The 12,675-nt window shown below is 42.1% G+C and overlaps 9 protein-coding genes across 9 annotated transcripts; 3 read left to right on the forward strand and 6 right to left on the reverse strand.

Moving 5' to 3' along the window:
- Positions 1–150: 150 nt before the first annotated feature.
- SAMD00019534_045740 (hypothetical protein) lies at positions 151–627 on the forward strand (the record flags this gene model as incomplete). Its single annotated transcript, XM_012900064.1, has 1 exon — positions 151–627. One exon carries the CDS (start codon positions 151–153, stop codon positions 625–627), a length of 477 nt encoding a protein of 158 aa, XP_012755518.1.
- A 205-nt stretch (positions 628–832) lies between these two features.
- SAMD00019534_045750 (hypothetical protein) lies at positions 833–2,470 on the reverse strand (the record flags this gene model as incomplete). The annotated part of the gene is made up of 1 exon (XM_012900065.1): positions 833–2,470. The coding sequence occupies one exon, from the start codon at positions 2,468–2,470 to the stop codon at positions 833–835; it is 1,638 nt and encodes a 545-aa protein (XP_012755519.1).
- Positions 2,471–3,022: 552 nt separating this feature from the next.
- SAMD00019534_045760 (hypothetical protein) lies at positions 3,023–3,897 on the reverse strand (the record flags this gene model as incomplete). Its single annotated transcript, XM_012900066.1, has 2 exons — positions 3,023–3,202; positions 3,268–3,897. Coding segments are annotated over 2 exons (810 nt in total), but the record flags the coding sequence as incomplete, so codon positions are not given.
- Positions 3,898–4,304: 407 nt separating this feature from the next.
- On the reverse strand, positions 4,305–5,307 carry SAMD00019534_045770 (hypothetical protein; the record flags this gene model as incomplete). The annotated part of the gene is made up of 2 exons (XM_012900067.1): positions 4,305–5,240; positions 5,305–5,307. Coding segments are annotated over 2 exons (939 nt in total), but the record flags the coding sequence as incomplete, so codon positions are not given.
- A 325-nt stretch (positions 5,308–5,632) lies between these two features.
- SAMD00019534_045780 (hypothetical protein) lies at positions 5,633–6,398 on the forward strand (the record flags this gene model as incomplete). Its single annotated transcript, XM_012900068.1, has 3 exons — positions 5,633–6,017; positions 6,090–6,197; positions 6,268–6,398. The coding sequence occupies 3 exons, from the start codon at positions 5,633–5,635 to the stop codon at positions 6,396–6,398; spliced, it is 624 nt and encodes a 207-aa protein (XP_012755522.1).
- Positions 6,399–6,546: 148 nt separating this feature from the next.
- On the reverse strand, positions 6,547–7,218 carry SAMD00019534_045790 (hypothetical protein; the record flags this gene model as incomplete). The annotated part of the gene is made up of 2 exons (XM_012900069.1): positions 6,547–6,681; positions 6,745–7,218. 2 exons carry the CDS (start codon positions 7,216–7,218, stop codon positions 6,547–6,549), a joined length of 609 nt encoding a protein of 202 aa, XP_012755523.1.
- Positions 7,219–7,332: 114 nt separating this feature from the next.
- SAMD00019534_045800 (hypothetical protein) lies at positions 7,333–8,913 on the reverse strand (the record flags this gene model as incomplete). Its single annotated transcript, XM_012900070.1, has 1 exon — positions 7,333–8,913. The coding sequence occupies one exon, from the start codon at positions 8,911–8,913 to the stop codon at positions 7,333–7,335; it is 1,581 nt and encodes a 526-aa protein (XP_012755524.1).
- Positions 8,914–9,439: 526 nt separating this feature from the next.
- On the reverse strand, positions 9,440–10,423 carry SAMD00019534_045810 (hypothetical protein; the record flags this gene model as incomplete). The annotated part of the gene is made up of 1 exon (XM_012900071.1): positions 9,440–10,423. A coding segment is annotated over one exon (984 nt), but the record flags the coding sequence as incomplete, so codon positions are not given.
- A 1,118-nt stretch (positions 10,424–11,541) lies between these two features.
- Positions 11,542–12,519, forward strand: SAMD00019534_045820 (hypothetical protein; the record flags this gene model as incomplete). Its single annotated transcript, XM_012900072.1, has 1 exon — positions 11,542–12,519. A coding segment is annotated over one exon (978 nt), but the record flags the coding sequence as incomplete, so codon positions are not given.
- Positions 12,520–12,675: the final 156 nt, after the last annotated feature.

Here is a 12,675-nt window from a genome sequence, read left to right on the forward strand (position 1 = left end):
CGGGGCAGAGTCTGGCCATCAATGTAGCTTGGGGTAGTAGTCTTCATGAAGACCCACAAAGTCAGGTTTGTCCAACATTCATTTCATCGACTTGGTGTTATCTCTTTGATTGAATATACACAGATACAGAACCTAACAATAAATAACATAATGAATCATACTTCTACGACAACTACTACTTCCTCGCCAAACAACACCAACAACAACAACAGTCATACATCACCAGAGGTTGTACAATTCACAAGTGGAAGAGGTAGTCACATTAGAGTCTCAGACGAGGCTGTGATAAAGGCAAAGACATTGATCAACTCTATAAAGGATGATGAATACGATGGTTGGTTAAAGAAGAGGAATAGAGATGATGATGATGTAATTGATGATGATGACGTTGATGACGATGATGGATTGGTGCACTATGACAACAACAACAATGACAATGACAATGGCAAGAAGAACAAGTTCGATAGCAAATGCAAGAGTCAATTCACTACTGGCAGAGGTGATCAGATCAGAATAGAATCGTCCAATCTCAATCAAGCCAAGAGTACAATCGATGTGCTCGATGTCAATGTTGACAACTACCAAGAGGACTTGATGCTGCTGAGTCAGCCCTTCAAGAAGGAATAGACGGTCGTCCATTGAATGTAGTAATAGTAAATCAATATATTTATTATATGCTTGTACAAGATCATTCATTCATTCAGTTGGTACACATGTATTAGACAATCACTTGAACATGTTGCAATCTACATAGATGGTTGGTCCCGCGACACAGGTTAGTCATCTCTCAAGAGGCCATTGGTGTCCACCACATCCTCCCTCCCTCATTCATTCATTCAGTACATACTCTATTCTTCCTTGCATTCCATCTCAAGCCTTCGATTGAACCAAGGTGTACTCTCCTCGCATATACCTTCTCCATCGAATTGATATCCCAGATGAATATCCATCCATTCTGAGTGGCACAAATGACCTTCTTGGGTTGCGACACAGGGCTAGGCCTTGTAAGTGCCAGATATGTAACAGTATGCCATTCACCAACATCGCCAGTTGTCCTAAATAAATGTGCCTCCTCAAATGTGTTGTCGTTCTTGCTTGACCATAGTCTGATCGTTTGATCATCGGCACATGTGGCAATAGTGTTTCTACGCCAATCAACGCATGTGACTGCCATTGAATGGCCGCGAAGAGTGTGCAATCTCTCGCCATCCGATCGTCTCCAGAGCACTGTGGTCTGATCCTCTGAGCAGGTGGCCACTTGGCTTCCATCGTCGTTGAAGCACGCTGACCATATCTCTGCAAAGTGTCCAATTGAGCCGAATCGAATGTCTTGCTGATCACTGACCACTGGTTCGTGCATCAATCGTTTCCACGCCAGGCTGAGTGTGTTGAGTTGTATGTCATAGTTGTACAGGCACAGATGGCCGCCTGTCGTTCCAACCAGCAATGTATTTGTGTCTCGATGCCATTGAATGACTGTGATCGCATCGCCCAACGAGTCTACCACCGTGCTTTGTTTGGTCTCAATGTCAAATCGCATCAGACTGCCATCCATCAGTCCTGCCATGATGAATGAGCCGCTCGGACATCCTGTCCACGCCAGACTTCGAACAGGGACACCAAGTATCTCCTTCCAATACGGCAGCTCACCAATGTGATCATCACTCATTGACCAGATCATAAGATTGCCCATGAAGTCTCCACATGCCAGCATCGTTCCATCATCATTAAAGTCCAGTCCACAGCATGTTAGCTCGTGGAACATCAGTCTGTAGTCCTCCTCCTTTGTCGTCACATCATCAACTGCATGTGGTACTATGGATACATTATGCAGGCCAGACTCATCATATATCCATATTCTTTGATTGATCACTGCCCACTTCATTGCGTAGACCAGTCCATGCTGGAACTTCATCTTGCTCTCGAGATTGCCACTTCGATATACCAGGATCTCTGAGCTGGACGATGGCACGACGAGCAGGTCACCATCAAATAGCATGTCCTTGATGAGACCGGATCCCTGGCACTCGACACTCCACAACACATTCAAAGTGGTCAGGTCCACGACCTGGATGGTACGTCCACGTGACAGTGCCATCTGATTCTGATCGAATCGATTCCTCACGACCACTGTACATCCCTTGCCGGGTGGTAGCTCCACATGTTTGATCGTCTCCTTTGTTTGATAGTCGATCATTGACAACTCCATCCTCTCCTCGCCCATTGTAAGAGTGCGTGATGATTGATATCCTTCCTTGCCAGAGTCCTGACGCACCGTGACCAGATGTCCCTGTTCATTGAGTTCGCCAAAGAAGTTGAGTTGACCATCCACAATGGACTCGAAAACAGGTCGTCTCTGAAGTGTTAGATCGAATGATATGATGTAGACGCGGCAGTTTCCATGCTCACTGCTCACGGCCACTGTGAGTGTATTGTTTGATTGATCAATGCGTGGAGTTGAGATATGCATCACTTTGATTGAGTCATCAGCTATCGACGATAACAATGGCAATTGAATAGATGACAGTGTATTCCATTGATGATCATGTAACATTATACATCCAGAGTATGAACAACTCATGTATACATCATAATTGGATTGACCATTGATTGTTATTGTTGTTGGCAATGTAGTATGTATTATACAAGTGATAATATCATTATGTATTCTCTTGAATAGTACTCTCCTTTGTTCCTTTATATTCCATTTACATATTGATGATCCCATTGCCAGTGTGATTGAGTATTGATCATCAACATCAGTGATACAAGATATATATCTTGATGATCCAACTCCATAAGAGTGTATAAGTTCCATTTCCCAGTTGATTGATCGATTGATTGATTGATTGAATGAATGATTGAAAGGACTTAAGTTCAATCACATTTAACGAATGAATGAGTCGACTCGCCCCCAGCTGAGTCATTTTGAGTCAGTGATGATTCACTCGCTCACTGGTGTTTGATTGATCTCGAGATTTATTTGATCAATTATATATTAATACTATTATTACTACTATTACATGACATTAATGGTGATTGACTCGTCATCCTTGTCAGTGGCAAACAACAATCCATTGTTGGCGTAGTGTGGATTCAACCTGTTCTTTGGCAGTGCACACTCGCGCGAATAGAGTGAGTTGAAGTTGTTGGAGTATATAAAGCTTCCAAAGCATAGTCCAATCAATGTACCTCCTAATATCTATATGTTGCGTAAAGTTAGTATCAATCAATGTACATTGACATCGTTGTTGACGACACACATACATCAGAAAAGTCATGATGGTAATCCATTGTCCTTGATACGGCTACCAATGATGATACGACAAATGGAGAGAGAGCAATGAATAGCTTCCATGATGGTGATCCAGACTTGCGGAAGATCTTTAACTTGCCACAAAGATACATTGAGAGGAAGGTCATCGATGCGAATGACACTGAGGAATGTCCCGACGGGAATGACAGTCGCCCATCCCTTATGAATGATTCTCGTCCAGTCTCCACTCTGCCTGCATAGCTTGGTCTGTATCGGCCAGCGGCCACCTTTAAGAAGTCTGTGAACAGCATCGTCATTGTGAAGGCCTGGATGAGACCGAGACATGCGTGATGGAAGTCGTTTGAGTTCTTGTAATAGGCAAACACTGCGCCAAACACTGCAATGGGCACAGCGAATGCAATGACCATGAGCAACCAAGTGGGAACAATGTCCGCTCGGACAGGGTATTGAATCTGTTGGAATGTTGCCAAACCATCCGGTAGGTATCTGTCATAAGGTTGAATGGCAAAGTTGAACACTGCCGACTCTATAATAAATATCACTGCACATAATGCCCAATCGAATATATGTTGTTTAGTGAACCATGGTATATGTGAGTAATAACTAAGATTATGTATCATCTCTATCTCTAACTCTAACTATATAGTATTGTTTGATTGATTGTTGAATGAATGATGTGAGAAAGTGATTGAGTGATTGAGTGTAGTAGTAATAATAAGGGTGAATGAAGTAATGTTATAAGTAACAAGGTACAGGTAGTAGTATATATGTTGTACAAGTAATATATATATGTTTTATGTATATGTATTGGTTGAGTGAATGGTAATGAATGGGTGGAGCGCAGGGCAGTTCCATCAAGGCATGCACGAAGGGTGAGGGGTGGGTTTGAGAGTCGGCGTTGGAAGCTTCTTTTTGCCGATCGTATGTTCGTGTGTGTGGGTAGTTGGTTTGCAGACCCGACCTATCACTTCCATGCATGAACTTCTGGAAGTTATACTAACTTCACTGATTGACATTATCTAACTTAGTTGTTGTCTTGAAGCATTTGAAGTACCTCTGAGAGATCTGGTACTCGACTACATCCTCCATAGTATCGCGTGTTTAGGGCACCGGCTGCACTGGCAAAGTTTAGACATTGGCTCATTGATTGATCTTGTAGGATGGAGAATAGCATTCCGGCTCTGAATGCATCACCTGCTCCTATGGTGTCTTTACAATGCTCTTGTTGCATTGTTGGTAGTGCATAGTGCCAGAAGGGTGCGATGTATGTCGCTTGATGATTGACGCCACGTTTGAAACATCCTCCTGCCGCAAGACCATTTGCTCCGTCCGTTATAATGATGAATGTGTTGGGATACTTTGATAGCCAATCCCTGGCGACACCCAATGTCATCTCAATGTCACCCTTCTTGCCCATCCAATCTGTTGATGTCTGATAGAAGAAGGCACTGCCAGTGTTGGGCAGCAGTCCCGTGACTGATTCATGCAGGCAATGGTCCATGACATAGACATTCATCTTGCTTGCGAATGCCTTGAGTATTAAATCATTTGATATTGATGGTGTGTTGTAGTCCAATGTGATCCAAGAGTCTTCTACAGTCCAATCGATCAAGTCCATGTATTGTTGTTTACGTTGTGCCACATACTTGTCCACGGCCACAAAGCCCAGACCAAACATTGTCCTTTCGGCATCTGGTGTCAAGTAGATATCGGTTGATGGCGTTGTCAAATGACTACTATGTACCAATGGTGGAACACGTACATGTAGATAATTCCTATAAACAGATTCCAATCCAACCAGATTATTAAGTATACCAATTAAATCTCTTCCACGTTGATCATCAGCAATTGGTATTGAGTTAAAGTTAACATATATTGGTGTTGTAGTTGTTGTCGACTGTTGTTGTTGTTGTTGTTGTTGTGCACCTTGTAGTAATTGTTTAAGCCATGTTGATATACATATCTTAACAACAAGATAGTTAGTATTCATTCAATCATTCAATCATCCATTCAAACTTGAAGTTTACCATTGTGTTTGACGCTTCGCCACCCAAAGTTGTTACTTGGTCTGTACATTCTGTGTATGAACCTTTGGTCTTTGGGAATACATTAACAAACTTGATGTAGTCAATGCATATTGTACCATATATTGTCAATGTCTTCATCTCTTATCTCTCTTTGTTGACTCAATATAAAGACAATGATTGTTTGAAGTTTGATGTTCAACCTGACCCCCACCCTTCATTTTTGAACCCTGATGACTCACTTTGATCAACTTCAAACACTTCTATTCATTCTAGCTTATAACAATATATATATATATATATACATTACATTAACAAAGATATAAATAGAATGCAATACAACAACAATATAATGTTGGTTGGATTGCTGTTGGTTGTGTTTGTAGCAACTAGCAATGCTCTGACATTACAGGTCGAACCAAAGATGACAGAGTGTTTCTCAGAGTATGTGGACAGTGGAAAGATATCATTTATCAACTATCAAGTGATTAGAGGTGGATTGTTGGATGTCGATGTCAAGGTATTCGACCCAATGGGAAACACTATATACTCTATTCTTCACTTTGAATCGTCGATGAAGGGCAAGATGTCTTTCACCGCATCAAACAGTGGCGCATACAAGATCTGTTTCAACAATGAGATGTCAAGGTTCACTGCCAAGGTCATCACATTCACCTGGACATACGACAATGCTGACACTGCATTTGTCAAGGGAGGTAAGTCATACGAGCTCCGGTCCCAACTCGCCCAGTGACTGATTATCATGTCGCGCCAACTTCAAACAACAGAAACATTGAACCCAATGGATCAGTCCATTCAGAAGATCGAGAGAACACTGCAGTCAATCGTATTTGAGCAGAAGAAGATGAGATACAGAGAGCAAACCAACAGAGACAGTAAGTACCATAGCATGGAGGACTCACTCAATCACAAACCTAACAACCAATCAATCAATCGAATCAATAGCCTCTGAGAGCACTAATGAAAGAGTTGTTAGATGGACCATCATTCAGTTGTTAGTCCTGGTAAGCATGGGCGTTGCACAGATTTGGTTCCTTAGAAGATGGTTCAACTCCAAGTCGACACAAAGAGTTTAAAGCTGGTGATGATTGGGACATCCCTCAACATGGATGTTGTTGGTAACCAAACACTGCATCATACGCATACATAGTTGCCAAAGACATCAACAGCAGCAATAATAATAATAATAATAGCAAGTTACAATATGATATAGATAGATAGTTATTATGGTCCAGCCTTGTTTAATGCAAGTACATTGTTGATCATGAATGTAGAGTATTTGTGAGTGGATACCAGGTGATCCAGTCGAGTCTGCTCATTTCCAAAGGTCATAGTGCAATCATCAACAAGACATTCATACTTTGTATACAAGATATGTTAGTGCCTGATGTGATTGAACCTAGAGATAGTGGACAAACATACCATTTGACGCTTCTTTGCCAACAGTTTGAACATGGTGTCGTGTGTCTCGAGGACGTGACACTCTAACCATCTGTTTGATTGGAATGAGCGATGACAGTACTGACACTCATAACTATGTACACTATTGTAATGATTCTGATAGGCTGCTATCGTATTGAATACTACCATTCCTTGACAGTTACCAAACTCACATACAATGTGTTGTTGTTGTTGTTGTTGCTGTTGTTGTTGATGTTCATAATAGTGATCATTGTCTTCATCGTCTACTGACATCATCTCTGTATCATTAACCTCTTCATAATCATCATCTTGTTGATGTTGTTGTTGTTGTTGTTGATTATCTTCGATCACAGCCAAACACCTTTGTTTAGAGTTGTTGGTCTTTCTTGAGTATTGTTGATCAACAACGTCGTCCTTGAAGAAGTCATCATCGGCATTGTATTTGTGCACTACACGTTGATAGCCAGTGCTCATACTGTCAATGATGTTATTGTTGCCATGTACTTGTATCAAGTATAACAATGTACAGATAAGAATTGTAATGAGGGAGAATGAATGAATGAACTGGACAGCTTTGTCCATTTTTTATTAATCCTTGAGAGCGTCTCTTCTTGGAGCAGTCTGCTTGGATTGCAACTTGAGCTTGGTACAGTTGGCAACACGATGGCCTCTACCTCCACAAAAGTCACACTCCTGTCCCTCTTCATAAACTTGCTGCTGCTCATCTGGTATCTCGAGCAACACCTCGGGCACCTTCTGCTTGGACTCCATCAGTAGATACTTGAGATCGAGCAATACGGCCTCGGTCTGGTTCTTGTTGATGAATGTCGTTGCCACACCGGTCTTGCCACAACGTCCTGTTCTTCCAATCCTGTGAATGTAGTTCTCAATCTCCTTGGGCATGTCAAAGTTGATGACATGCTGGATGTCGGGGAAGTCCAGACCCTTGGACGCCACGTCCGTAGCGACCAGCACATCCTTCTTGCCATCCTTGAACTGCTTGATGGCGATATCTCTCTCCTCCTGTGTCTTGTCGCCGTGCAGTGCCACTGCGTCCACTTGCTTGAGCAACAGGTACTCATAGATATCGTCCACGTCCTTCTTGTTTTCGCAAAAGATCAATGTTGGCGGCGCTGTCTTTTGTAGACACTCGAGCAAATATACAATCTTGGCCTCTTGCTTGACGTACTCGACTTCTTGAATGACGTCGAGATTGGCCGCACCGGCACGACCGACGTTGACCTCTACGGGCAGCACCAGCGCGCTCCTGGCAAATGTCTGGATCTTCTTGGGCATCGTAGCCGAGAAGAGCAATGTCTGTCGCTGAGTTGTGAAGCTGTCCATGACGCCTCTGATCTCCTCCTCGAATCCAAGATCAATCAAACGATCGGCTTCGTCCAGACCGAGATATATACACGATATCAGATTGATCTTCTTCTTGTTGAGCATGTCCAGCAGTCTGCCTGGTGTGGCCACGATCATGTGCACGCCCTTGCGCAACTCGGGCTCCTGATCACGTATGCTTATTCCTCCCATACAGAGCATTGTCCTGAGCTTTGGTGCTCCGCCACTGGCCAACGCCTCGGATATCGCCACGACACCATCGTACGTCTGTCTGGCGAGCTCACGTGAGGGGCAAATGATGAGGCCGATGGGTCCCTCGCCTGAGACCAATGGGAGCTTCTTCTCTGCCTCCAAAGCAAACATGACCATGGGCAGTGTGAACACCAATGTCTTGCCACTTCCAGTGAACGCAATGCCAATCATGTCTCTGCCACTGAATGCCACGGGCAGGCCCTGGATCTGAATGGGTGTGGGTTTCTTGATGCCTTTCTTCTTCAAATAGTCAATGACCGTTGGTGGCAACTTCATGTCCTTGAAGCTTGTGATTGGTGGCGGTATGTTCTCGCCCGTCACCAATATGTGCAACTCCTCTCTCAACTTCCTATTGTCCTCGTCCGACCTGTTACGGATGTGTGATGGTGGTCTCCATGATGACCTCATGCTCTGAGTATACACAATGTCTTTGGCACGATCCTTCACCGACACCAACGGCACTGCAGTCGCTTGCAATGATCTCAATATCTCCTCTTCCTCGCGTTTCAATCTTTCATTCTCTATTGCCTTTGGATCAATAACTTGGTCCTTTGTGCCTTGATTCCTGAGCATCTCCAACTTCTGATCAATCAAACTCTTTGTTGGTTGTTTGACAGGTTCATCTTCTTCATTATTCTTTATATCTTTCTTATTATTATTACTATTACTATTACTATTACTGTTATTATTACTATTATATACATCATTATCATCATTGTTGTCATCTTTTGATTTACTATCTTTACTCAATGTTGATTGAATCATCTTCAATCTTCTCATCTTTCTCTCTTTCAGTGGTACCCATTTCTGAAGGTCGTCGTCAACCTCCTCTTCCTCTTCTAAATGTCTCTTCCCAATATCAGTCATTCTATATATCTATATATCTCTATCTCTATCTCTTTTTGTACAATATACAATGGTGATAGAGTGAATGAATGAATGTTTGAATGAACTTGTCGATTTTCGTCAATCAACCACTTTTTTCAACTTTTGAACATTCTTCATTCATTTTCAACACCACGACTCATTCAAACAAACAGATAATAATAATGTCTCCAGATCTGGAGAAAATGTTGATAATAATAATATGATTTTAAGCTTTATTGTCTTCCTTTGGTTGGTTCTGTGCCTCGAATCTAATCTTGCTATACCAAATGACACCGGCAATGGCAACAGCACACCCGATGCCATTCATAAAGTTGACCTCATTCTGGAAGATGATCACCGATATCGTTATGCTGAGCACCACCTTGAGATTGCCGCTGACCGTGTAGGTCAGTGGTGACGTGTAGCGTATCACCAAGAAGGTGAACACGTTGAGCATGAAGGCGATGGCTCCGCTGATCAGCAGCATGACGACGGGGCCGACCTCGCCGTACTTGTCCCACTTCTCCTGGATGGTGGGCAGCTCGTAGATTAGAGCCAGTGGCGTCAGCAACAGGAAGGAGCAGGGCGCCATGTAGTAGAGCAGGTTGATGGCGTTGAGCTGTGTCGACAGCGACATGCCCGAGACGATGGCAAACAGGGCCGAGACGATCGACGCCAGAAGCGCCGCGTAGAAGCCATAATGGTTGTAGTTGACCTCGGTGAGCGACGCCAGACACACACCGCCCACGATGGGGATCATCGAGAGGTAGGTGTTGCGGCAGAATCGCTTGCCAAAGAACATGGTCTGCATCGCCACGGTGAACAGGGGCACGGACGACTTGACCGTCTGCATGAAGCTGACGGGCACCCAGCGCAGACTGACGTTGCCCAGCACGATGTTGAAGGCGAACAGGGCGCCCAACGGCAGGATTGTCTTGAGCTGCTCGCGCATCGAGATTGGCACGAGTGGCGTCATTTCAAAGACGCGCAGCACCAGGTATGAGCCGATGGAACACACCATCATGTGAATGGCCGTCAGACTGACGGGGTAGGTGAAGTGTAGCGACACATAAATATATTTGTTGAGTATGAGAGTGGAGATGTTCATCACGAACCACATGGCCAATGATATCACGGCCATGTTATTCGGAGACACCTGTTGGAAGGTGTTTAAGAACTGATCCTTTATCCTCATTCTATATATATTTCGATATAATTATTATATTCCTGGATAATAAATATATATAATGGATAATAAATGGATATTATGTATCCAATATGTGAATAATAATGATAATAATAATTGATTGATTGATGATGAGTAGTATGAAAGATTATTGTTGATGTGATTGAATGAATGATTAGGGTAGTCGTGTTATTGGTCTACAATAGGTGTATATGTACATATGTGTCCTCCTTTTCATTGATTCGTGATGGCAGTATACACACGCGGAATGAATAGACAGAGTGATGTAGTATTGTATAGTGTCAATCAATCATCAATATTGACCTGATATGACAGAGAGACAGACAGACAGAAGCTTTCAAGATGGGTGTAGTGTGTGTGGTGTGATATGATGATGATGATGGTGTCGGTGATGTTGATGGGTTGACACCCTTGATTGCATGGTCGGACAATCTGTGTGTTAGTGTTAGTGGAGTTGATGAGTGTGAGTTTGCCTGCAAATATAAGTGCGATGGTATATGTATGTACTATAAATGAATGAGTGAATGAATGAATGAGGATGGATGATCGGTCGAGTTAACAATACCAAAAGAGTAACAGAGTCTTGTTGTTTACAAAAAAGTACCAGGACTCTGGAGATCAAGTTGGAAATTTGGATATTTGGTATTGGATATTATTTGAGCTACTTTCACCCACACTCACATCACATCTTGAACAACGAGCTTGATCAATTAGTTGGCATTTAATCAATGATTCGAAGTTCATCATCTTTTGAAACAGTTAATAATAGATATGTCAAACATGTTTATTTACAATTATCTATTAAATGATTTAGAAAGAGTTATGTTTATTCAATGAAGATTCTTGTTTCAAACAATGTTATCGAGATAAACTTGCGAATGGTAACAGTGTGGTGTGTTTGAGTGTTTACACGTCAATCACATCAAAGATATCTTGTGGGTGTGCAATGACATAGAATCGAGGAAGGTTCTCACTTTGGTCAACGACTACTACAACCTTATGAGTAATATATAACCTTGAGTGATCATAGCAGTAGTGATTAGCATTAATACCAGTACAGTAATAACGAATGCTTTCATTGCTGAACATGGATACAGACTACTTCAATCAACACAACAACTACAACAATGATTAATAATAATGGTTCAGGTGGTGCACTTACACCAACATCAACTCAAACATCACATACTACTAGTAATGATGATGGTCCAGTACTATGTACAAGACTGAAAGATATCACCAACGACAACAACAACAACACAAAGTCATGGAGAGATCGTGACTCTATATACTTTAACTTTATACAACAACGTCAACATGATTGTGATATGTTGATGCAATTCATAGATGACATTGTACATATTTACAGACAACTACAACATCAACATCATCAACAACAACAACAATATTATAATCATTTACTTGACATTGGTTGTGGACTTGGTCGTTTATTCAATCAATGGCAGTCTTCACAATGGCAACATATCGATGCCTATGAACCAGATGATGATTATTACAATGTGGCTCAACAGCATCAATCAAGAACACTCGACAACAACTACAACAAGATCAATGTATTCAAACTTGGCTTCTTGGAACTGAACCAACATAACAAATATGATATGATTGCATCGATTCATGGACCATTCCAATACTTGACAGAAATTGAACATCAACAACAGGCAGTGGATAATATGTATAGAGCTCTGCGGCCTGGTGGCGTTATAATACTTGATGTATCCAACTTCTTGGGCTCAATGTCACACTTTCAATCACATACAGAGCATTGCCAAGTTGTCAATGGTACAAGAGTCAAACGAATGTCCAGTGTACGACTGGATCACGATCGTTCAATATGGAATCAACATGATATATTTGTAAACATGGATGGTGACATTGAGGAGGAGGCGGAGCAACACATTGAAGAGAGTCATCAATTCTACATGTTCACATCTGATGAGTTAAGACAACTACTTGAATCACAAGGATTTGTAAATATTATGTTTGCTCATAGATACAGCGCCAACAGTATAAGTAGTGATGGTACTGGTGAAGGACCTCGTCTAATCGTCACAGGACAGAAGTCTTGGGATGCCTGTAATTCATGAATGATCAGAGAGATTGACCTCTTTGTCTCATTGGTCAACCATTGACAAGACGAAACACGAATAAAGACACGAGTGCGATAACTTTCTTTGGTTTCAAACAAGATCTTGAGTAAACATTTGATTTGTATCACTTTTTTGATCAAAAAACAAAAC

This window comes from Acytostelium subglobosum (genome assembly GCF_000787575.1).
Source record: "Acytostelium subglobosum LB1 DNA, scaffold: scaffold8, whole genome shotgun sequence".
Classification (NCBI taxonomy): Eukaryota; Evosea; class Eumycetozoa; order Acytosteliales; family Acytosteliaceae; genus Acytostelium; species Acytostelium subglobosum.